The following is a 25,863-nucleotide window of genomic DNA, read 5'->3' on the forward strand; positions in this document are numbered from 1 at the left end:
ACTTTGCAAGTAAGTGTTTTATCAGAGACTGATTTCAGTGCTCTGTCTTACTTTCCATGGTAAACATATCAGCAGTGATGTATATGCCCCATTTGGAGCACATGGCTCGTCCCCTGATGGAGTTAGGCCAGGATATTTAGCAATATGGCATCTAATGGCAAATTTCCAGGTCTGGCCAGACTAAATTTCTAGACAGGCCTAGATCAGGAGCAACTGAATCGTGGGCAGGGAGTCAGTCTAATTCTTGAACTTCATGTAGCACCTTGTGTTGGAGACAGTTTTGCTTCCAGTTTCATCCTCCCAACGTTTTTTTAGCTGGAGCCCGGGTCTTCTCACCACATCCATGAATGACCTTCTTCTCTGGACCAGCTATGCATTTCTCCCCATTCTTTGTAATTTTCAGGGTGATTTTGGACGCCAAAACCTAGTTTTTGCTGATTACTCCTATGCATATTACAAATGTGAGTCCTGAGTCTCCTGGAACGTCTTTGAAATATTCAATTCACATTACCCAGGTTCCAAATCTTTTCTGGAACCCACCGAGAGATGAGAGGATCCTTAGCTTAGTGGCGCTGAAAATGTTATGGCAAGACTGCACCTCACAACTTCCTTGTTTTTAGCTCACGCTAACCCTTCTCTGAGACGAGACACATGAATTTTGAAAATCTAGCTTGCCCTCCCAAAATGTATGCATTATTGCTAGTTACAAAGGCCATCTGCATGTTCTCTCCTATGAGCTCATTATTGCACCGGCTTGAATTCTTAGTGAAAATTTTGTCATGAGATCAGTACTACAAATCCCTGTGATAAAGTATATATTTACATCTTGCCTTCTCTCAGGGAGCAGATGTATGGGGATCCCTTTGTTAGTTAATTCAGTGACTTGCTGACTATTCATTTTGGCAATAAATACTTTACACAGTAAATCGGAGACCCTTTCTTTGACACAAGCTTTTTAGTGTAAGTTACCTTGTCCTTCCTGGACCCTTGTGTTTCCTAGGAAGGCAAGCTTCCTCAAGAAAAAATCCTTTGTAAATTACAGAATTTTGTTTCAATGAGTGAGATTTATGAATAGGTCATAGGTAAGAACCGAGTAAGATACTACAACCCACAGGAAATGCTTTGTGAATCAGGTCTCGATGTTTAAGTGCATTTTACACAAAGACAAATATAACACACACATATTCATAGAAATAGCTTTATGATTCGGGTCCATGGCATCATTCATCCTGTTTTTCCAATGTTTTACGTTATTATTAAAAGCATGGGTTCCCTTTTTTTGTTTTCTTGAAAAGGAGGACGGGGGGTGCACGGGTAGGTGAGTTCTTGTTCAACATGATTTTTATGACCAATGGGTTAAAGTTGGGTATTAGTTTTTTATATCCCTCGCCCTTGGAACACAATGGATTGCTCATTCACTACTGAGATTCCTCCACGAAAAGTTTATATTTTCCCCTTTTCTACCAGCCACCATCTAGATCTTGCTCGACTACTTAGAGCAGGGTCAGTTTAAACCGAATTAATTTTTCAGGGATTTGGCTGTGATGCTCATAGGATTTCGTTCACATATACATCTTTATGGTACTCTCCGATGTATCTGTTACTTTCGACAAATCTAGCTTTAGAAACCTTATTCTGTTTTGTGGTCTGCTGCCTGTTTTTTAGCCTGGCTATAATAGCGTCTATTGTACTAAAGACTGAAATTCATCTAGAAGGCACTGTAAGGTAGCACAAGGGCATGCAGAATACAGAAGTATATTGACCTTCTCGTGGTGGCATCAAGTTCAGTCTTTTCCCCTTTATTGCCTTGTTAGTAGGTATTCCTCGTCGTCATGTGCCAGTCACTCCTTTTTACGCTGAAGTTAGTGGACTCAGCTGCCACGTCATTAGAAACACTTGCATTTGGAGTGTTTCCAAATGATCTGTAAACTCCTTGACATTGATGGGCTGGTGGTGTTGTGTATTCCAAGGCTATTATTAGCATCCAGTTGTTCTTCTATCAGCCGAAAACATCATGATGCTGTCTTAAAAGTGGTACATAATCAGCACCACCCACAATTTCAGTTGTTACCAAGACAAATGCATTATACTAGTTGTAGTTTATCATGGAAATCAACTATAAAACCGGCTCACAGAACCTTAAAACCGACCCATAATCAGCCAAAAACAAGCCTATACACTAACCTTTCAGAGCTGCCATTCGGGCACTGACAGACTGTCCTATAGGCCAATCTGAACCTGAATACATATCTCACAATATCCTGAATGTATGAACACTCAACAGGATATAAGCATCGAAGGGATTAAACAACACAAAAAAACGTCAAAGGGATAAAATGTTGGGTACTTTTACTCCAGCAGTACAAGGGTCAATTTTTGGATAATCACACTTATAATCTATTATTTGGGGCTTGCAGCATATGCAAAGGCTCCTTGACCCACAGTCCAGTTAGCAATTTAAAAGGGGGGCCTACTGAACCAGCCAAAGACTTCTTGTTTTTGATACCCAGCTCCTCCTTTTCCTCTCAGTATTTCTCATTGGCAAACCACATCTTCTAAGCAGCTAAATCTGCGAATGTACATCATGTTCTGTCCTAAGCACTATTGTCTTATCATTATTATTATTATTATTATTATTACATACTAGGTGTGGTAAATAACTCATATTTTAAGTTTTTCACTAGGAAATGAGTCATAACAGGGGGAATCAGTATTTAAAGCAACAAATTGCACGATTGGCCGGTTTACCAGTCTTTTTTCCCTGATAAATTGCAGCAGGACTGACCTGTCTAAATCTGTCAAGGGGAAACACTGAGGTGTGATAATTATTATGCTACTCAGAATTCCAAAGACTTCAAACTCTTATTGGTATAGGGCTCTGAATGTGACCCCCAACTTCTGACCAACACAATAGTGCTTTATCCCAAACACTTGTCTTCCTGTGAGCTCTACAAAACAAATGGTTTAATGGTACTCGATTTATTGACCTAAGACATATGTCAGGCTGAGATGAGCCTTTCGGATGTCAATCTTGGTCCAGCCAATAAAAGACAATGGCAACAGTCCAACATTTGATACACTCCACATTTTTGGAGTTGTATGAAGGAATATGGTGTGACATTCACCCAAATTCCAAAACCCAACAAAAGTCTCTACAACAAGGGAGACAGGATGATGTTGGAATTTGCCAAAATTAAGTGAAAGGGGTCATTCACCAGATTTAAAAAGTAGTTGGTATGCTCAGACACTGACCAATGTAATCCTACTTGTTTTGGCTGGAAGCAGTTCCATGAGTGGATCCTTTGATCCATTCAATTAAGCCCAGTCTCTGTGAATCTGGAATTATCCCACGATTAAATGAATTACGAGGATCTCAAGCCCAAATGTATTGAAGTCCATTATTAGCGAGATCCGGTACATATACGTTTTCTGTGAGAAAGGACCTCCTTTTGCCTGCACACCCCTATTTTTTATGGACTGACGCTGCTGGTTATTGAACTTTGCGCTCAGGGGCACTGCTGTCCAAGCCCCATTGTACGTTCTCTGAGCCCTGAAAATGGTTAAATTGGCTAATCCCCATTTGATATATTTAAATTTCCAGTATGGCCTTACCATACAGTGCAGGAAAATACAACAATGGCATGGAAAAGTTAAATGTTACCTGTGAACTACAGTACATGGTGTGCCATTCACTAGGCTGACAAAGAAAACATTGAGTCAGACCAACCTGTGTAGCCTGACTCCTGCAGCTAGTAAACCTTCAGGAGATCCTGTCAAAATAACCCTTTTTGACATGAAAGAACCCTACTTTTGAATATTAAATAGGACATCCCTGAGTAGACCTTTTATTCCAGAAGGTAGAGTACTCAGTATTCGAATGTGATAGATGCAGCAATTTAGTGTAGGTATTTACCTACAATGAGCCACCCGTCTCCCCAAAATTATTTTCATTGTAAATGGGCAGTTGCTATACTAGAGACAAACTAAAGTTTAAAATAAAATCAGAACTCGTTTTGGTTTGGGAGAAGCTACCAGAGTTGTTCCACCATCATGTTTAATGTTTATAAAAATAAATACAATTCAGTTGTGAAGTTGGATTTTTAATTAATATTCAGGAAAAGGGACTTTTAAAAAGTTTGACTTTGTCTGCCTAAACCTCCTGTGGGCTTATTACCATTAACCTGCCAGCAGTGGGCCTATGTCAGTTCTCCACTATAATGAAGAGTGAAAACCACTCAAGAGTGTAAATAAAGGCTTTGGCCGTTTGGGAGAACGACCTGGGTGTGTGGTATGTGACTCCTATCAGCTCAGGAAGGGCAGTTGGGGAGGGTTCAGGATCTTCATCTACTTGAAATGGACCAGGGTAAGGCCAGCCAATTCAGAGTTAGGTGTAAAGGGCTTTGGGAAGTGAAGCCTTAGTTCTCTGGGCCCTCTCTTTCCAGCTTGTCACCAGCCCAGTGGGAGGGAGAGCTGATCTCAGAACCAGTTTGTTGTAGCTGCAGAGGAGAGGACTGCTCATTTCCCTAAATACACCTCTGGCTGACACAGCAATATCCTCCAAGAGCAGAAAGGTGTTGCCATCTTTGATTCGCCTCAGAATAGTGTATTTTGGGATTGTTTGCAGTAAGGCAAACAGGATGTGCTGCAAAAGTAGGAAGGGCTCATTGCTTAGTGAATGTCCCGGAGTCACCCCTACCCACTGGCTTGTTAAACCTACAGAAGTAGCACATCACCTACAGCTCATCAGAACACTTTCTAGACCAGTGGATGAACAGAAGACGATTGAGCTTGCTGTTTGAGATCTTTGTGGAGACCTCAAGAGCTTGACCTGCTCTCACTTGCACTCAGGACTAAGATATGGATTACAAGGGGCATTTGGGTACAGGGACACAACAAACTGCAACAGGCCTTTTTTCCTGAAGTGCATAGCTGACTTGTTGTAAATTCACCTGGGCTGGACCCTGCTGGTGGCCTTCCCTGGCCATTATTGTCACTGATGACCTGGAAGCCTTAGAGGTGGCCAAGAAGAGCTATTCCAGAAAATCAGAAAAGTTGGGATTTATTTGACCTCTTAAGGCCTCTAGAGGTTCAGCGAGACTGCATTGCAAAGATGCCCAACTGTGAGAGGACTTTATCGGATACAGCTTCCAGGCAGGCCCAGCTGGAGGATTTTGAGCTCCAAAATAGAGACAAATGGTCTCATTTCATTTTGGCTGATGGAGGTAAATCTGCTGGCATTGCAGAGCACTTTAGTCTCACCATAAAAATGATCCTCCGTCTGCCAAATGTAAAGTTGTCTGCCAGTGTTGCATACTACTATAAACATTGGCAGGAACTGGCAGTACCATCCATAAAACTTTTAACATGTTTATGTTTTCCAAAACAAAATTCCAAACCGTGATTTTGTTTTTGCAAAACCAATGACCCCCACACCAAGAGTATAGTTGCACATGTATGGGGTCATTTAAAACGTTTTACTGTTCCTTACCACCATTGCTTTTATGGTAGTAAGGAAAGTAAAAACTGTCTATTCCACTGCCCACTCTAAATTGTGTGGGTGGGCAAAGGGCCAAATATCTGATGGGCCTTACTCCATCAGCAGTCAGAGAAGTGTGTCAGCAGTGGAGGGGTAGTCACTTTGTCTGACATACTTAAGGTCCAACTGTCTAGAAATCAGGCCGACGGACTGTAAGTTTGCCGGAGAGAAAACTCTTTTGCCATTGCAACGGAGTACCCTCTATGCCATAAATTAAATCAGCCCCTTAGTCCAAAGGTAGAAACCTTGACCAGGTGAAGAGCTAAAAGTGTCAGCCTGCAAGAGGACTTCGGCAGCTGCTAAATTTGAATATTCACACTTGGAAACTTTTCAGCCAAAACCACAGCTTCAGAGGGACCTCGTCCAGTTCCTTTCCAACTTTGAGAGGATGCCACCCGATAAACCTGCAGCCATGCCTCAATGGAGGAGTTCAAGTTCTATTTCAAAGACTAAATCAGAAGGTAACATCTTGGTGTACCCAACTTGTGCTCCATCCCGATCAGCCTGAAATCACTTATATATCCTGTTAAAGCAAGAACAGTAACTTTTGATTGGTGCTTTAGATTTTATTGGCACTTTTTGCTGTAATCCTTTAAAAAATCATATTACCTGTGCTCTTGTTAGATTTTTGTCATTTTGGTCATTACATTTTCTGTGTTTTTAAAAATTGTTCTGTTGTGATTTTACTGTTTAAGTGCTTTGATGCTGCTAAACGTTTTCCTAAGTTAAGCCTGTCTGTATTGTGCCTTAACTACCAAAGAGTTGAGCCCAGGTTCATTTATTGAAACAGTGTTTTACCCGACAAATTTATGGCTGCATGCTTTGTGGTGGACTCACATCCACCCCAATTAATAAGCCACCTTTTACATTTTTTCTGTTTCACTGTGGTTTGACGAACTGACTGTTCTGCAAGAGTTCAATTAATGATCATTCACCTTTACCATGACAATTTTAGCACATTTGGAAATTCCATAGGTATTACAAATCTACACATGTGATTCATAATCTTGAGAGATGAATAATTGAACAATAATTTCATCTTCATTCCCTAATGGCATTGTCTTGTATGTAAAAGGACACAATGTTTATTTTAGGTTATTGTACTATATCGGTAGTTTATGTATTTGGTATTCTATATGTTTGTATCATTATCAAAAATGTGATCATACATGAAGCCTGCCTTCTGGCCTCATTTTAGACTGCTTGCATATCTCATCACCAGTACTTGTTTGATTTCATTTGAAAATTAATTCTGTGTTTATGGTTTTATTGAGGATACTAACAATTGCACATAATGATTTTTATAGCATACTTAAAGATGGGCGATCTCTACTATTATGGTTATCACAAACATTCAAAAGATCTTGAGATGGCGGCATGGATGTATACACAAGCTGCTCTGCTTGATGATTCACAGGTATCTGAAGTTTAACAAGTTTTTCTTTCCATAAATAAAGAGCCTCTAAGTTTCCTGCTTTTGTTTATTTTCCTTTAACATTGGAACAAAACTTTATTGAACTTTGCCTACTTTATCCTTTCATGTCACCGCGAAACATTCAATTTCACTCTTTGCTATCGCTTTTACTTCAATTTAGACAACAAAAATGAGTACATGTTGAAATACTGATACCACTTAGCAGGATAAGAGAAGTGAGTGACTGAATACACTTTACTTGGTGTGTCAAAGGTTCCACAACAGATCTATTAGGTTTCCCTAAATCAAATGTTTTAAAATGATCTAGCTGTTCGTAGCTTGCCCTCTGTGTTGAACCACCCAGTCAGTTAACTTCTCAAGAGTGGTAAAATTGCATTGATTGAACCTCTTATTGTGTTTTTCAAAATTATTAGGGCCACTCTCATTAGATTTCCAATGCTCCAAACGGAGCCTGTGATCATTGCAGCGAAAAAAACTTTCAGATGTCTCTCTTCACTCTCTTTGAGTTAGGTTCATTTGAAAAAGGTGTTAAAAATCAGATTACGTTGTCAGAGAGTCTCTCATCAACAGTTGAAATGAAACGCCTAACCCCCCAAATGAGAATACAAAGACAGGTATCTGCATTTTACAACAGGCTAATATTTACCTATTCTCCTACAAATAATATGAATTACTGCCATGATTTTTCGTAACTCAACAAACAAAAAGATTAAAAGCATGAACCCTTATTACAGTTCAACCATATTTTATCACTCATCCCTGACCAATTAGGCTAATCTCTACCAATTTTCTAATAAATTGAACTACACGAAGTTTGTCTTACAATATCTAGCCAAGTCATGTACCATCATGCGTACCTAAAGGCCAAATGGCCTGAAGTTGGAGATACAATTTTCAGCATCTCTATAGTAACCTGTCTATAAGGAGGCTTGAATTGCCCTGAAAGCAGATACCTTTTGTACCATGGGAGTCAGTGTCTACTCATACACTTGACTCTTATTTCAGTTATACTGATCCATGAACAATACTTTCATTCACAATTTCAGGAAATATATGGAAGCTGCAGCTGGTGGATCATGTCAATTCTCTTGATATGGAATTGAACAAGGCAGTCTATAGGTACTGAGCCACAGAAAAACCCAGCTGCTGCAGACAGTGTAAAACTCCCTTCTCCTGCTTGTTAGTGCAAGCTTCATAATAAGTAAATGTAAGAAAATTGTGCACACATAGTTTTAAAGCTGACAAGCCATGTTCTGCAAGGTCCTCAAAGTGTTAAACAGATCTGTTATCTAGGCCCTAAAATACTTTCATGCACTCTAAAACACTCTATACACAAACAGTAAACATGTTAGCATGCAACCAGGCCTGTGTCACATCCCATCGAATATCACATTTATATTTAATTCAAAGCTAAACCAGCTATGATGTCTTCATCATTATGTATATACAATAGTTAAATGACATTATCCAATATATTTCCATATTTTATTCAGTTCAAATCATGTTACAATTTCAAATCATAATTCCATTTTCTTTTTTCATTATTATTTACAAACAATTGCATTTCAGCTTCAGTATTTCAATTATCATCAATGCATTTTAGAAATTAAATTTCCTTCAACTGGCTGATATCCATATATATTTTCAAATCATGTAATCTCAAGGGGGAAGCAGACTCATTTCTTTTTTCTAATATATAAAAACCATCCGCATTAATGAACACATAATTGTTTGGCTTTATCTACTGGGAGTCACACAAATGTTATCCTCTAGCATATATACAAATACACCTATTGACAGAAACATAACATGAACACCCTTATATTCTCCTACAGTCCATATTCCTTCTTTCTACATACCAATGTAAAAGAAAATACCATAGATTTATTTTTCAGTCTTTCTGTTTTCTTCTCCTAAGAAAGCTATTCACTACATATCCTCGACTCTTTTTGCATCTGGACCTCTTCTCCTCTTATTTCTCTGACCTTGTAACTCCTTGCCCATTACTTCAAATACTTTCTGTTAGTGCATTACAATATTTTAGCCAGATTTAAAGTATAGCATTTCATGCTTCCTTTCTAAATCTTTCTGCTAATCCATCTCTATTTTTTTCAATTAATCTCATTCCAGTTTTCAAGAGCACTATTGTGAAAGCGTAATTAATGTCTGAAATGGTATCTTTCCATTGAAGAAGATTTTCCACATGTAACATAATACATCTTGTCTGTAGCACAGACCTAGCTGCAGGGTCAGGAGACCCCTCTGTAGATAAGAGTTGAAGAAGCTCTAGCCTAAGATATGCATCTAATGGTAGGATTGAAGAGAGTACAGAAAAACTAGTTATTTGGATCCTTTAATTCTTGATAGGCAAGTATTCAGTCTAATTTCCTTAGGGATGGATTTCCATAATCAGAGATGTAAGCAGGAGATTTATTAGCTTTAGTTATTTCCAAAATTATACAGCTTCTGTTTCTGGTGTGGCCATCTGTGAGTTTCAGTTTATCATTCAGGTAGCATGGTAGTTCTGTGTTGATTGCTTTCTTGAAGTCACTAATCACTTGCCTCCTGACTTCCAGGGCGCTAGCTTGCCCGCTGAATCGGTTCGTAATCTGGGGGTGATGTTCAGTGCTAGCTTGCAGCTTGATGTGTCAGTGAATCGAACGGTGGCCACCTGTATGGCGTTGCTCTGCTCGCTGCGTAAGATCTTACCATTGCTCCCTGCACAGGCTAGACCAGAGGTAGTACGGAGCATAATTTTAAGTCGTATTGACTATTGTAACGCACTACTTCTGGGGGCTCCGGCTACTCTAGTTGGAAAACTGCAGCGGGTACAGAATTTTGCCGCCAAACTGGCCCTCTCACGTCGACGCCTGGATTCCTCTGCTAAGGCACTTAGGGACCTCCACTGGCTGCCAGTCTCCCAGAGGATTGATTTTAAAGCAATGTGCCTGGTATTTAGGGCTCTACACGGACAGGGTCCGTCCCCTTTGCAGGATCTCTTTTCCTGGTACACCCCTTCTAGATCTCTACGGTCAGCCTCAGCTCATTTGGTGGTTGTACCTAAGATTCTGAGGTCTCGGACGGGCGGCCGGTCCTTTAGGTTTACCGCTGCAAGATTGTGGAACTCCCTTCCTTTGGGTCTGAGGGGTATGGAAAATGTTTGCTCTTTTAAAAAAGCCCTGAAAACCCACCTGTTCCCTAGAGCAATGTAAATGTATCTGCTGCTGGAAACATCATGTATGCGTAAGTGTCAGTACAGTCTAAGCGCCAGGATGCCCGACGGGTGACAGAAATTGCGCTATATAAGTACATCTATACATACATACATACATACATACTTACAGTGGGAATCAGTGAAGACGTGCTCTAATGGGAGTGGTATGTTCAGGTTTTCGGTCTCCTGTACTTTTCTGCCTGCACGATGGATACACGATGGAAGGTTATGCCTGTGCAGCATTGGGTACACCCACCAAAATTGTATTTCTCAATCCAGATGTGTTTGAACAACAGATGTACTGCTAGTTTGAATTCTGATGAAGAATGTTGTTTTTACTTTTCTTGGTAGAACTGATAGGATGATGGTCTCCTCAGTCTGGAGACTGAGATGTTGGTCTGTGATAAATCAGAGAGACTTTGCATAAGGAGCCAGAGAGGGGACAATAGAGGTAGTGTGTAGGGTGTTAAACCTTCTTTACATTGGGGGCAGTGAGTCATTAGAAAAGAGTAGTTGGGCTCATTTTCAGGAAGAGTGAGTACATCAGTTAGTTCATTTATTGGGGAAGGATTTTAGATTTCAATTGTTTCATTGAATATTTGGTATATTTATAAAAATATAAGTCAGACAGTTATATAAGGCATATAATATAAGGCAGGTAGTTGGAAAGTGTACCGTGGTACACTCCTCCAACTACAAAACTCACCCCTTCCTTCTAAGACCCTAAATCAACCTGCGTTCGTGGGTGCTTGCTCCTCCTCCCCCAGAGCTATTCATTGCTCTCCTCCTTGCTCTCCCTATTCTTCTATTCATCTAGGCTATATTTATCTGCCTCAGAGAGTCCTACCTCTCTGAGTCATTTTGGGGATGTTTGGCCTCTGTAGTCACCGTTAAAGTAGGAAAGAATAGCTCATCATATATTATATAAAACCTGTGCTAGGTTTAGGGCTCCGAAATTCAATTTCTCATTACCTTAGAGCGACCAAAGTCTCCAATAGCATAGCTTTAATGTCAGGACCTGGTCCTTGTACCACAAGGTTAAACCACCTGTTTTGCTGCTAGGATGTGGCATGATATAGTACTGCCATTTGCTGGTAACATAAGGTAGGCATTCAGGGCTGAGACCTTGAAGACTACCAGCATTCGAAGAAGGTTTTTGGTTTATCTATACCGACTGGATTTTCTATATGTGAGCATATCTGTGCTTCATCTCCATATTGATGTATTCCATATTTATGGTGTGCCTTATTGTGGCAGAGCTTCAATACATATAATTAAAAGAAGTGGTGAGGGAATGGATCCTTCTGGAACTTTAAATGTATTGAGTTTGGGAAGTCATTCTGTTTTAGTAAGGTTCACTTCCAGAAAGAAAGAGGACATCCACTTGGTTTGTTTTAGGATTTTAGATTACCTATGCAGCTGTATTTGATTCCTCAAATGTAGCTGGGCATTGTCTGCATATTGATGTATGAAAATATTTTTGACTTGCATTATGGTGGCCAAAGGTTTCGTGCATAAGTTGAAAAGATATAGTGAGAGAGCAGATCCTTGGGGGCACCACATGTACCTGGAAGCACAGATGGTTCAAATGAAACTAGTTTTATCAATTGAGAGCTTGAGGAGAGGAATGATTGAAACCAATTCAGAACCGACCCATCTATTCCTATTCTTAGTAAGAGGATGTGTAGAAGATTTAACCTTTTGAGAGATCAGGCAGAACCAGCAGGGAAGGATCCCCTTTGTCTAGGATACTCAGGGAATTAATTTGTGGCATTTTCAGTACTATATTTCAGGGGCCCCGCCTTAAGCTGGATCACTTCCTTTATCACAGGACGCACACAATCAGTGAGACTTGGCACCTTCAGAGCTCCCAGATTTCCTACTACATGTGAAGTCCCTCAAAGAACTTCATTATCACCTTTATTATTTAACCTTTATCTTCGCCCACTATTATATTCCTTAAGGAACTCTAAAGTCACTATTTATAACTATGCGGATAATCTCCACCTTGTCTTCCCCCTTAATACTGCAGATTCTGTGATAGAATTCCAGAACACCATGACACACATACAGAGGTGGATGAACCTCAACCATCTTAAGCTTAACCCAGGCAAGACTGAATTGATCTTGCCTGGGAAAAGCGAATTAAGTTGGGGCCCATACTTCTGGCCACCTAGTATGGGGGACCCACCCACCAAATCTCTCTCGGTTAAAAGTTTGGGGGTCACGCTCAGTGCAGATCTCTCACTGAAAGGACAAGTTGGAACAGTAGTCTCTGCTAGTTTCTTTCAAATTAGGAAAATAAAAAAAATAGCCCAGTTTCTAACGCAATCTGCACTTATCCAGGTTATTATTGCCCTTGTTCTTTCCCTACTGGATTTCTCTAACAGTCTGTACTTGGGTCTTCCAGCAGGCCTGTTAAAAAGACTTCAACTTGTTCAAAACCAAGCGGCCAGGCTTATCTGTAAACAACCGAAATGGCAGCCTATCAGACCTGGCCTGGAAAGACTACACTGGCTACCTGTGGTGCAAAGGGTTGCTTTTAAAACTGGATGCATTATTTTCAAAGCTCTGCAGAACACAGGCCCAAAATTTATCAAGAAAATTGTCTCTAGGTACAACCCCTCATTAAACCTCCGCTCTGCTTATTAAGCCCTTTTGGTTGTCCCGACTTTTAAGAAAAAACACCTGGGTGGTAGCTAGCTGCTTTCGCCATCTTGCAGCTACTTTCTGGAATTCACTCCCTCTGCCTGTAAGGCAGAGTCCACACCTCCTTACCTTTAGACATTCTCTTAAGACGTGGCTTTTCATTCAGGCTTACCTCTAGAGTATTATTTTTGTGATATGTTCCCTCTCGATAGCGCCATGAAGCCTACGGGCGTACACGCGCTTAATAAATAAATATTAACATAACATAACATATATTTGGGATGAAAGCCAGAGTGGAACTCTTTAAGAAGGGAGTTCTTGTTGATATGAGACATGAGCTGTCAAGCACCTGCTTTCTCTCTATATTTTCCCATTAGGAAATCTTGGTAAAATGGTATTCAGTAAATTAATGCAAAAAGGTTTCTCTGTGTTATCGTTGGTTTTTGTGAGCACCTGCTCAAGTATTACATTTCATTGATACTAATGTGTAGCCAGCCATATGTTAAAATGTTAAGCCAACTCTGTTGTTTGTTTATTTGTTCTAATTTTTAATTTGCCCTCATAGTTAGGTCAAAATGGATACTGAATTGTAAATATGACAAATGTACTCTCACATGCAAACAAAATCTTAGCTTTCATTATTTTTCTTTTATGGGAATGGTGCACTATGCCCCCTGGATCATGTTGTAAAGGTCTGCACTATTTACAAATTCCACTCAAAAGTCTCATTCTTTTTCAGTTTTGCGAGTATTTGTACCTCTCTCATAATATCCCTGCCTACTTTAAGCTTGTCTTTCAAATTTTTCCACATCTCTGTTTTTAAAATTGTTCTCTTTTACTTTAACAATTGGCTAAAAAGAAGTCTTTCATTTGGCTGAGTGGATGAAAACTTTCGTAATGAAAGTTTTTTGTTCTGTTAGTTTAATTTACATATCCCTATTGAATTTGTTTGTTTCTGGAATTAATGATCGATCTAAAAGGTGTGTTTTTGGTGTTCCTACTTTAACAGCAAATTTTACTCTATCATTTCTTTGATTTTTTCATTCATAAAATTCCAATAATTCAGATGTTTTTTTCTTGCCAAATCCCCGTGAAATCATCACTATAATATTCCCCAAAAAGATTTTGGGGATTCGCTTTACCTTAAGTATACACAATATATTTTTACATAATATATATTGCCGCTGGATGGAGCCATGTTAGAGCCCTTCCTGCTCCTCGACATTCTTACCTACTTGATTTGAATAAATCTGAAAATTTCATAATGGAGTATTATGTGCAATTATTACAACATGAAAATCTTGTTCACCGTCACATGTTGCTGTTGGTGTCGTAAAACCCTTTCAACCCTATCTATTCTCTTGCAAAAGAATATAGATGTATACAGAGATAAAAAACAAGAGTAAATAAAATTGTCTCCATCTGGAACCTTAAAACAATTAGCACCTAATGCAATCACCTTCATCTTTAATGAATGTCAATATTGTCTTGATATTTAGGAAATCATCAACATATATTGTCAAAGGTTATAGTATGCAATTAATCTTTGCTATAATTGGTCTTTCTGGAGGCTTCCACAACATGGCATTTATGGGTTGCAAACAAAGTATATGAACTGCAAAACCTTATTAGCTAAACAATTGTTAAACGTAAATTAGAACATTGGAATGTTGGGAGCTCCATTGCAGACAATGGAGTGCTCCCTGCTTCTACGGGCCGGTAAAGGCCCGCAGAGCAACATTCAAATGTTCTACAAAGGCTTCTCGAAGTTCGAGGAGATTTATATCCCCTCGAGCTTCGAAAACCCTTTGTTTAATTTGTTAGAACATTCTGCCCTCTAGTGGCAGAATGTTCTAATAGCCTTATAGCCCTTCGTAGCAGGGCTATACCGGCAATTAAAGTACCGCTGGACGACCGCACTAGCTGTTAGGCCACATTCTCTCCCCAATTTTCTTAACATTTCTTTAGAATGATTTAAGCTGAAAAGACCTCCCGCGCTTCAGATTGTGCTGACCTGAGCTCTACATAATGATGTTATTTACACCCCGTTTTGACAAAGTGTAATTCTATATTAAAATCTCATCTCACCAAACTGGACTATTGGGTAGGGACACTGTATATAATGTTTGGAGCCTCATTTGGCAGGTATCAGCCAAATCATCTACATGCGTCCAATCTAAAGATAGCGCCTATAACTTGAATCTGAGATGTCGCGTGAGTCCGACCAGCCTCAAAGCAGTGTTTGAGGGCTCTGATAAGTGTTGGAGATGATATGTAGAATTAGGCTTTTATTACCACATGTAGTGGGTGTGCATGTGCATCAAAACCTTCTGGAAAGAGGTACCTTTTTACATCAAAGACGTAAGAGGCATACTGATTCTTTCTGATCCCCTGACTGTGCTATTGGGAGACATTGATGACGCGGGCTTATGCCCATTGTTATTTCCTATAGGACGTTTAATGCCACAATTCTTGCAACGGTGCAGACTGACTATTGCATAAAAAGGAAAGGCCCATCAATCACTATGAGCAAAGAGTGGACGAAAAGCTAGAACTTACATGCAATGGAAAAATTGAAAGCTACAGTTAAAGATGGGCAGTCCAGTTTGAGACAATTTGAATACCTTTCCACGGGAGACAACCTTTACAACGCAACTTTTACTACGCAGTGCCATTACGATGCAACTTTTACAACGCAAACCATTACAACGCATTGCGCTGGGGGGCGCTCTAGGATAGGGAATAGGTTTAATTTACTATCCAACACCTTCCCTACTATCCACGGGGACTGGAGTTGGAATAGTAAATTAAACAATTCATTATCCAGCGCCCCAAAGCACTATGCGTTGTAAAGGCATGCGTTGTGAAAACTGCGTTGTAAAGGCATGCGTTGTGAAAGCATGCGTTGTGATGTCATACATCCCCTTTCCACACCTATATGAAAAGCCAAGCCTTAAGTATGCACTTGCATCCTACGCCCAATTAGTTTTTAGTGCAGGAGTGTTCCCTCATCCTTGATGCCTTATTAAACATACGGCAGCCTCTTGGTACATGTATCAATGTGCTTCTTTTCTTTGTCTGTCATAGTCTGTGAACTTTGTTTTCCTCACAATTTGATCTTCAATATTAGGTGCATCTGTAAATGGTGAAGTGCAAAACCTTCTATTCCACTGCAAAGTGATATTTAGTTAATGTACCCTGATGACAAAAGAAGGTGGCAAAACCTCCTATACTTTGGTTTAATCAGCAATTACTTCCAGCGAGATTTTGAAAATGCCAGTAATATTTATATCAAACTCAGGGCATGAGCAGGTACTGGCTGGTACTTAGGTCCTGAACTTCTTTAATTTAAAAAGGAGAGTACATCCACTTCCCAGCACTGCTGCAATAGATTTAATGGAAAAGTACTGGCACCTTTCAGGAACATCAGATAGTGAGTACCTGCACTTCTATGTTTACATTTAAGGCAATGCGTGTAGGCATCAGTGTGTAGCATGTTATGACATGACCAACTACTAAAGCAGACAAAAGACATTGGAATGAAAAGAGATTTGCTTCTTATGCCAGATAAAGTAGCACATTTGGGCTGAGGTAAACATGGGGACCCACTTCTAAGTCTGACTCAAAAGGAAGATGCTTTACATTTGCAATGTGTGCTATTTCATAAAATAATGCAATCATTATGGTTGAGCACAACATACATTTTAGGTGACCTATAACAGATTGATCAACTTCTACTGAGGACGATGGCCTAGAGACACTAAAGTGTTGGTACAGTTGTAAGATAATTTTTGGGTGCGACTGCTACTGAGAAAACGTCTTGCGTTGGCTACCCGAGTCAATGTAACTTCCAATAGTGTGTGACATACCTCCATGGAAGCCCACCTCCATGGCAACAACAATGTGAGTACTACTGCTGAACAGTTTTTCTAAGTACTTCAAGTAAAATGTACCAAATGTAAATTATTTTTACAATCCTACAATTAAATTAGCATAGGTTATGACTGTATCTGGTGAATAAAGTCCTCTTCTCAATGTACTGTATTGTATTTCTAGGGGTTCTTCAACTTGGCTCTGCTTCATGAGGAGGGGTTTATGCTACAAGACGATGTGCTGGAGCATTTAAAAATTAATACAACCGCCGACCCTGCTGACGTGTCTATACTTTTACAGCTTTATGAAAGGTAAGTTTATGTTTCTGCTAGGCTCTACATTCCATAGCAATTGTCTCTGGCATATAAATTATCTGCTCATTCTAGCAGTACTTAGTGAATTAGCTGCAACCTGTGGAGGTTCACAAGCGCCGTGCATTCTAAAAGGCGATGGTTATATGATCTTACTTCTCTGTTAGTGGATCCTTGTTACTATTTGGAAACACTAAATTGCAATGCGGGATCCCTGAACACTTCTAAAATAGAGAAATAACATTTCCACAAGCCCCCCCCCAATAAAAAAAAGCATATGTAAAGACAACATATCTTTTCTAATTTGCATGTTTTAGAGATATTAGATCCTGTTCCCTTCAGTAGCGCGTCAAAGTGAATTAAGGGTCCTGTGGCTGTGCTGCTTGCTGAGATTATAGAAGCTCTTGGCTGCTTAAAGTGACAAAGCACTTTTTCTTCTGTCAGCCTTTATGTTCATTAAAGTAATTTTCTTTTAATTTTTCTGTTGTTAAACGAGTTGAAGGAGCGAAGTTAATGTAGATAGACAGCTCTGTTTTTCTAAACTGGGTTTTAATTTTGTGATTTTTACTTTGTACGTTTGTATCAAAAGTAAGAAAAAAAGCAAATGGTGACTTTGCATCAGCATTATTTTTTTCCTCCATACTTCACAGTTGCTCCTGAGTTCTGTATGTGTGCAGTAATATTCAGTATCTATGACCAGTGGCAGCCGTTAAGTACAGCTTGGAGGGATACTGTGGACCCAATACCACATTTACTAACTTACACCCATGCATTCACATGCAGAAATGCGAACACACTCACACACCCCTTCACAACACTTACTCACAAATACACATACATTCATACATGCATACAACAAACAGGTAATGAAAGACACTTACCTGCTTCAGCTCTCGGGGAGGGAAGCCTTTGAGTTGCAGGAGGGTTGGGACTACTATCTCCCCTCATTGGCAGACCTCAGGTCACCCCATGAGGGGAGGCAGCACTCCCTACCTCGTCACAGAGTAGGATGAGGTCAGAGAGACTGCTAACCCCACCAACTGCTTGAGGAGGTATCAGTGATAGATACTCTGCCCTGGGCACTACAGGGCTTAAAACTGAAGAACACAGGTAGGAGACTAACACTGATGGTCTCCCCTTCCATCTCTGTCTCGCACCTCCTCCTCTGTGGTTGCAAAGTGGCCATATTGGTGTTACTCACAACCACATACATTAGCAAAACTTTACAGAGTTTTCCAGTTAAGTGCTACTTTTTTTCTCTCCTCTTAGTTGAAACAATATTGCTATCCCCAGGTAAGGAACTACTCCATTTCTGGAGGTACTGCAATACCTGGTGCAGCCTCGGCACAGAGAGAAAAAAAAGGTTCAAAAGACAAAAAGCGGCTGGTGTCCCGCTCAGCTTTATTCTCCATACATATTGTACGTAATGGCGGGTTTGTTAAATACTTCTAATTTAGTGAGGCTAATAGGATTCTCTCCAGACCCCACTCTCTTTGGTCTATCTCTTGCACAAACACAACCCTTAACTTGTATCTATCTCTCCTCTCCTCAAAGACTACCTCATTAATCCCCGTCTGCACCCACTACTCCCCATCCCTCACATTTATTTCCTTGCTGTTCCATATCCCTCCTATTTCCTCTAACCCTGCCCCCTGCTACTGCATCTCACAATGCACCCTCAACTTCCCCCCCCGTATTTCATCCTCACTTTGTCCATTCCACTCCAAACAAAAACACATAAAGACATTGTCATTTACAATGCCAATAGCTATAACTCTGGCAAATGCGAGACCTCTTGCATTGCAAATGCTTGTTTCTTTTGGAAACTCATTCTGAGGCATCTTAAGAGAACAAGAATGAAAAGTTTGAAAAGTACAGCTCGTTCACAAAGGTTATTTGTTGAGCAAATTAGCAGATGCCTGAGTACCTTCATATTACCAGCACGTGTTTTATACGGCATTCACAGAGATTTGCAAAGGAGCACAGCTGGAGATGCCTGGTACAATGTAATGGTGATGTTGGGTAAATACATATGGCTGGATAACTCTTAATCTACCAGCACAAATGCACCACATTCAAAACGTGTTCCAACCACAGACACAATACCTAGTTCTAATGGAGATGTTCGACCTAGTGGGTTTCAAATGTTGAGGATTTTATCACAGAGACACAGCGAGAGTGAACTCTTGACCTAAGTGAAGTGGTACGGAAATACAGTAACATATGTCTACCCCTTACTTGGTCCCTAATATACTCCATTGACATCCAGCCTGAAAGCAGAGTTGCAGCTTGTGCTGTGCTGTGCCACCTGGTGGTGCTAGATAGTCGTTGCTAGGAAACCGTTTTCCATATCAGGATGCAGCCTGGAGGAGTATTCACATATACATACGGTAAACAATCTTCAATGAGATCTGTCCATCATTATTCTTCAGTCTAGCACTGCCTTCTCAGAGCCTTACTGCCTTTTAATGAGACTGCTGAAATCCATTCAGTTTATTTAAAATAGACTGCCTTCTGCACTGGCAGTCAGTGGCTGAATTGCATAGCATTACCGCCTAACCCTTGTTGACTCTGATTATTTATCTTCTCAGACTGAGGCTGACTCCCTCTTGTTTCACAGGGATAACAAAAGCCCTCCCTCTTCATCTTTCCCAATTCCTTCAGATCTACACAGAAACCAGTTTGGTAAAGTGGAGAAAAAAGTGTCCTTGTCAGTTTTAATGGCCTTCTTCTCTTGTAATGGTGTGTTCCTGTTGGCCCACTGCTCCTGTACTCCTGTGGACTGGTGCAGTTAAGGGCAACTGATTCTACCTGACCTCTGAGTGGCTATTTTTCTGAGGTTGTTGTAATGAATTTTGAGGTGCTAAAGACCTCCTGGCATTGACACTGTTGACCATGTGCTATTCTCTGTGTCTTCTCTTTAGCCCTCAATTATATTTCACCACTCTCCTGGTGGCTGCCAAGGGGTACTTGTTGGATTTTTTCTCTGAAGGTTTATATCTTTTCAGATCAGGAGCTGTGTGAGCATTGGAGAGACACACTTCTTCTAGGTTGCTGGCTTCTCCTATGTAGAAAGTCATGGAGAATGCACACACAGGCTGCTGGCTGTATGACTGTTAAACCATATGAAAGATGCACTTCTGTTGAATATACATAGAACTTTCAGGCTTTTCCTAGTGGTTGGAGGAACAGTAAAGTCTCTGGGATTCCCCTTAACAGCTTCAGGCGTTCTTCTGGTGATGAGTTCCATTCTAATGTACCTGCACTCACGTGTCAGGTAAGGTATTCCCTCTCGTTGTCAAAACACTGTTTTCTTTGACCTTCTGCCTCAGATTCTTGGGGACACTGTTGACAAATTGTAGGTCAGCCAGTTTGATCTTTTGTAACATCCCATGGTCCAGTTTGCTACTTTGTTTCTCTTCCAGGGTATTTGATTAAACTCTCTTGATGTACCATTGTCTTAGTGGTAAGCAGGTCCTTTGCACTTGCAGTGGTCTTTCTAAAGGAGGTCTTCAGCAGGCCAACATGTACTGTTTTGCATATGGTGCATTTCTCTATTTGTTCCCTTTGTACTGATTGTGTCTCCTTTTGTGAATTCTCTTTGGCTAATGTGGGGGTGCACACCATGCCAGGGCTGGCTCAGTTCATGGTGTGCTGCTTGCCATCATGGCCTTAACTGTTTCCTAACCTCTTTCTACCATCTGATTTCTGGAGTTGACATGTTGGCTTTCCTTTGTGGAGAGCATAGAAATGTTCCTTGCTGGTCACTACAGTTTGTTGTGGTACAGTTGGGTATGGCAGTGCAAAATCTGGGTTTCAGCCTTGGTCCATTGCCTATCATTTTTGGTTGATGATTCCATCATGGGAGCATCTTCCTGTGAAGGGTTTGATGTGCAATGTGCCTTGCCTTTTCCATTGTGAATGTTTCTTATTTGAATGCTCTATTGCTGTTCAGTAAGAATTAAGGGCTATGCTTACTGATTTGGGCACATGGAGTGTTGCAGATTGGTTGCCATTGTAGTCTGTAATCACTCCTGTGGATGGCAGTCCATCACTGTAATTGGTTAGTACCTTGTGTTCTCCCATATACCTGCAGCGTTTGATGGATGGCTAGGTTCTGGCTATTCCCACCCTTCTCCTTGTCGCTATGTGGGTGTTCATTGTGACCCTTGCTTCCCTTTCTATTTGTATTCCTTATATGCACATGAATGACAGGGGCATACTCAAAAATAGTCCACAATACAAGTTTACATTCTTATGTAATTATACACAACAATATCCAGTGAATTGAATAAAAGATTGATGATCCCAAACATATGTAGCTCCTGGAATATTCTTTATCAGCAATCTTTTATTCAACTCGCCGAATATCAACATGTATAATTTCATAACAATTTTAAATTATATTGTGGACTTCTTGGGGGGTGCCCTTTCCTTCATTTGGATACTTTGTTTAATTAGGGTTTTAGAGTGGTTAGCCCTGAAAACTGGGCATCCATGTTGTTGGAACAACATTGAGGACAACGACATTTAGCACAACCACTCAAAGCAGCAGCTTAAAGAGTTTTACAATAAGTCTTATATCTGCTTTTCCATTAGCCAGCAGTTGTTTTGTTTTTGTTATCTGTTGTGAGGGATGATTGCAGCCTTCTCATGTCATTTCAGGGTGCCCTCCTAGTGGCTGTTCATGCCTGGAAGTTGTGCTAAGAATGGATGTCTAATTTTGCCATTGCGTACTTGTGATACAGCAAGGTCAGCTGGGCAATTCAGGAAAAATATCTCTTGCAGCTTGTTGTGTACATGTAGCCACACAGAAGGTAATCTCACTGACCTTTGGAGTACACTTCCTTGTCTTGGTGGTAACAGGCCCAGCCTTCTAGATGTTTTTTTGCAATGTATGGCTCAGGAGAGTTTTAATTTTGATTGCAGTTCACTTTAACAAAAACAGAGATCTTGAGTTGAATAAGTGGCATTCCTCAAGAAGGCGTTCCACGCCGATGCGCGCATTGAGATGTGAATGAACATTAGCCACAGCATCATCAAAATACAAAATATTTGGATATGTGATTTTGTAAAAACATGAAGACCAACAATGTGTAACAAAAAATAACAGGTTGTGTTATTACCTGCAAATGAGAGATTGTGATATAAACTGTAATTGACTCCTAAGAGAGTAGAATGTATAAAAGACATAGAAATACCCAAGACCAATCAAGAAAAAAATGTAAAAAGGAATTAATGGGTTTTAAATGTTTGATGTGGGGGTTCAAGAAGTATGAATGACTATGAAACAGAGCGAGAAGGATGGTTTAATTGAATCCAATCATGATGTATGGGATATTATCCATGCAAAGTGAAGAAACAATATATATGTTAATAAATAATGATTATTGATGATGGCATCGCTAATAAAACATATAAATGCAAAGTAATTATTTTCCTCTCTGTGGCATACATTTTTTTCAAATAAGTATTAGAATGTGTGAATTGAAAGATCATGGTTGCCAGTGTTGTACTTTATCAGCGCTAAGAGCTGGTCATTGCTGGAGCTGTGCATTGACGGGAGATACAGTGGTTGTTGCTAATGTGGACGCTGAGTCGAAGAGCAGGTCGTTGATGGAGCTTCGCATTGTAAACATCAAGGATAGTCAGTTCGTTACACAAAGAGTCCACTTGTGGACACATGAAGCCCAAAACCTCAGTTAAGTCTGATTGTGGTTATGGCGATATAGAAGAATGTTCTTGTCAATGCGAAGAGCCAAAAACCTCTGGATTGTTACCTGGAATCCAACTCTTATAGTTTGTAGGAGTACACTCTGACTCCAGCCTACGGTCCAGGACCTGGTGGCACCTCTTGGGGACCAGGACTAACTTAAGAAGAGGACATTGTGGGGCTCAGAAATGTCCAGCTGGTGCCGGAAATATAGGCAGTTGTAGTAAAGACCTATGGAGATTGTTGTGTCCCTGTAGCTCAAACAGGCAATCGGCAAGTGACCCTTCACCTTGGAGTCACTTTTGGGGAACCTGAGTTCATGGCTAGCAGGTCAAGTCTCGCTTATACAGACGGTGTAGGTAGCCCTTCTCCTAAATCTTCCACAGGCCCAGGAGTGTTCCGATTAGAGGTTCTGAAGGTGCCACATTTATTTCTGATGGGTGGATATCCTTGGCCTACTCCCAAATTGGTTCTGGTCAGTTCTTCACCTTTCCCAGGGATTGCCTCCAATCTGTCTAAAGGAACACAGGCAAGGGCAGGTGTGGTGTCAAGTTCCTTTAAGTGTGCTGCGGGCACGGTCCTTTGAAGTGTTGCCAAACTCTTATTAATGATTACATTTAATAAGGTGACTCAGTGTTAGTATATGGGAGAGGTAGCCTTTCAACAGTGAAAATGACTTTAGGAGTTTTTCCACAGTCTGGAGATGTAAAGCTTAAGTACACGTGTCCTACTTTTTAAATGCAGCCTACCTTATGAGCCTTTAGGGCTTACATAAGGGGTGGCTTATAAGAATTAATAAAAAGGGAGGTTAAGGCCTGGTAAAATGTATATTTGCCAGGTTGAAATGGCAGTTTAAAAACTGCCCTACAAGTTGCAGTGGCAAGCCTGACATGTTTACTGGGCTACTTAAGTGGGTGGCACAATGAGTGCTACTGGTTAATAGTAGCATTTAATGTACAGGCTCTGTGTACACTTGGTACTACTTAGGGACTTTAGCAAATAAACGTACCAATCAGAGGGATGCCTATGTTAACATGTTAAAGGGAGAGAGCATGCACACTTTACCACTGATTAGTAAGAGTAAAGTGCACAGAGTACAAAAAGGGGAACAGAACCCATGCTACCTTTTGAGCATCTACTGTTTGGCTTACAGCAACCTATCCCACACAACCACAATGAAGTAAAATCCAGTATCGTACAATCTTTCTGCCCTTGGAGTTTGGAGGTTACTGATTTGCTATCGAGAGGAGATGTTATAGAAATGAGCATCCCCTACTTCTCCACTACACCAAACAGTTTTGGGGATCAGCTTCCCCTCCCACTGGGCTGGTGATAGCACCTCTTTACGTACTTGGGGTTTAGGGATCTCTGACATTCTGCATCCTTGCTTTTGGGTGTTTTTCTCTTTTTCGTTGGGTTGGTGGCATCAACCACTTCTTGCCAGTTGTACTGTTGGACTTGCAGTATTAGGCATTTTTGTCTAAGCCTCTTCTTTTTTCTACGCCTTTTCTGTGACAGTTGTTTGCTATGGTCTTGAGGTATGTAGAGGTACGTCCCTTGAGTTAGGCTTGTACTTGTTTGATGATGTTGCTTCTTTGGTTACTGTCAGTCTATCAGGTGTCGGATGTGTTTTTCAGGGTGTGCTTCCTGTCTGCCATTCCCTAAAGTTGGCTAGCTCAATTCGCTCTTCATACCTGCCTCTATTAAGAACTGCTTGGGTATTGAGTCATTGGGTGAGGAATCTACAGGTAAAAATATCCATCAGACTGAAATGATCACTTTTTTATGTAACACACTTTCTGGTGCATACACTAATCAGCTGCAGATTCCTGGCCAATCAACTGACCTCCATCACTTTGGAGTATTTATTATATTTCTTATATGGTATTTTGTTAGTTCTATGCACTGTATCATTTAAATCTTTAAGGCTATTTTTGCCTCTCAAGGTGTGGGGGGAAAAGCATAAAAAGTGACATCAGAGGAATGGGTGGTGCACAATGGCTCTTGGTAGGTGCCATAATTGGCTTGGAGCCTTGGTATTGGTGCCGAAGAACAGTTACGGATTTTCTGTATCTATTCTGGCACCTGGGGAAAATTCAAGAGTTGCTGAATCAACAGGTGCATAAATAACTAACACAGATTGTTACTGACGGTATCATTTTTGTGTACCCCATAACAAAAGTGTCTTGTTTTAGGGCAGTTTTGTCCTTAGTCTTATTCACATTAACAAGGTGAACTATGACAGTTATGCATAGAGGATAAGCTATGGCACGTTTGAGTAATAATGATTCATAAAAATATCAGATGTTGCTAATGGAATAAAGAACCACAATGTTGTCTTATGGGTCAAAGCGCATGCACAAGACCCTCTTCTAGCAACCTTATAACCTGAAAACAAAAATTGTTCAACTAGAAAGCAACAGCATGACAGTAATACTATAAACGTTTATGGAAACTATAGTTTATATTTTGGCCTTTAATAAACACGTCATTTATTCTTACCAAATTCGTTCGGCTAATCTCATTGTGAGATGTTTTATAGATTTATTTTTTAGCCAAACTCACGTGGGACCTGACTTTTTTATTTATCTTCTTAACACTGAAAGGGCGAGATTTTGATCGATACCTTATATCTATTGATCCAAACCTCGATCTGGTCGACTGAACCTTTATTGCCTGTCTTGGAAGGAAACAGTACACCTATCTGCAAATTAGTTCACCCAAGAAAGGACTCTACTCTCAAAGATCACGGACAACTTCTAGGTTTCAAAAGTTTATTGTAAAGATATAATGAGCTGCAAATACAAGCATCTCAGAATGAGATTCACGAGGTACACAGGTCCAATTACATACATGTGCTCTCGAAAAGCCCTCAGACGAGCAACAGAAATCACTAACACAAGTTCTAAAAATAGCAAAGCTATCAGCATAGACGCATATCTCTCCTTCATTTAGGTTGGAGGAAAACAAACACAGGTTAGGCGTCCCTACCCTGTTCTAGATGGTATCCCTACTTAACCAAATCCCAACCTAACAAAGGTGTCAGCAATGAATGACCCCCAAGGGAAGTCACCCACTCTAAGTCTCTTGGTGAAAACCTAAAGTTCTCCAGTCATGACCCCTCACTGCCTA

General features: G+C 40.3%; 1 protein-coding gene across 1 annotated transcript in view; it reads left to right on the forward strand.

Moving 5' to 3' along the window:
• SEL1L3 (SEL1L family member 3) overlaps positions 1 to 25,863 on the forward strand; it is a 684,155-nt gene that overhangs the window by 577,911 nt on the left and 80,381 nt on the right. The window contains exons 20-21 of the mRNA XM_078678371.1: positions 6,844 to 6,953; positions 16,891 to 17,018. Of these exons, the coding sequence (XP_078534497.1) occupies positions 6,844 to 6,953; positions 16,891 to 17,018 (238 nt within the window). The remainder of the gene's footprint in view (positions 1 to 6,843; positions 6,954 to 16,890; positions 17,019 to 25,863) is intronic.

The sequence above is a fragment of the Lissotriton helveticus genome, chromosome 2_2 (genome assembly GCF_964261635.1).
Source record: "Lissotriton helveticus chromosome 2_2, aLisHel1.1, whole genome shotgun sequence".
Lineage (NCBI taxonomy): Eukaryota > Metazoa > Chordata > Amphibia > Caudata > Salamandridae > Lissotriton > Lissotriton helveticus.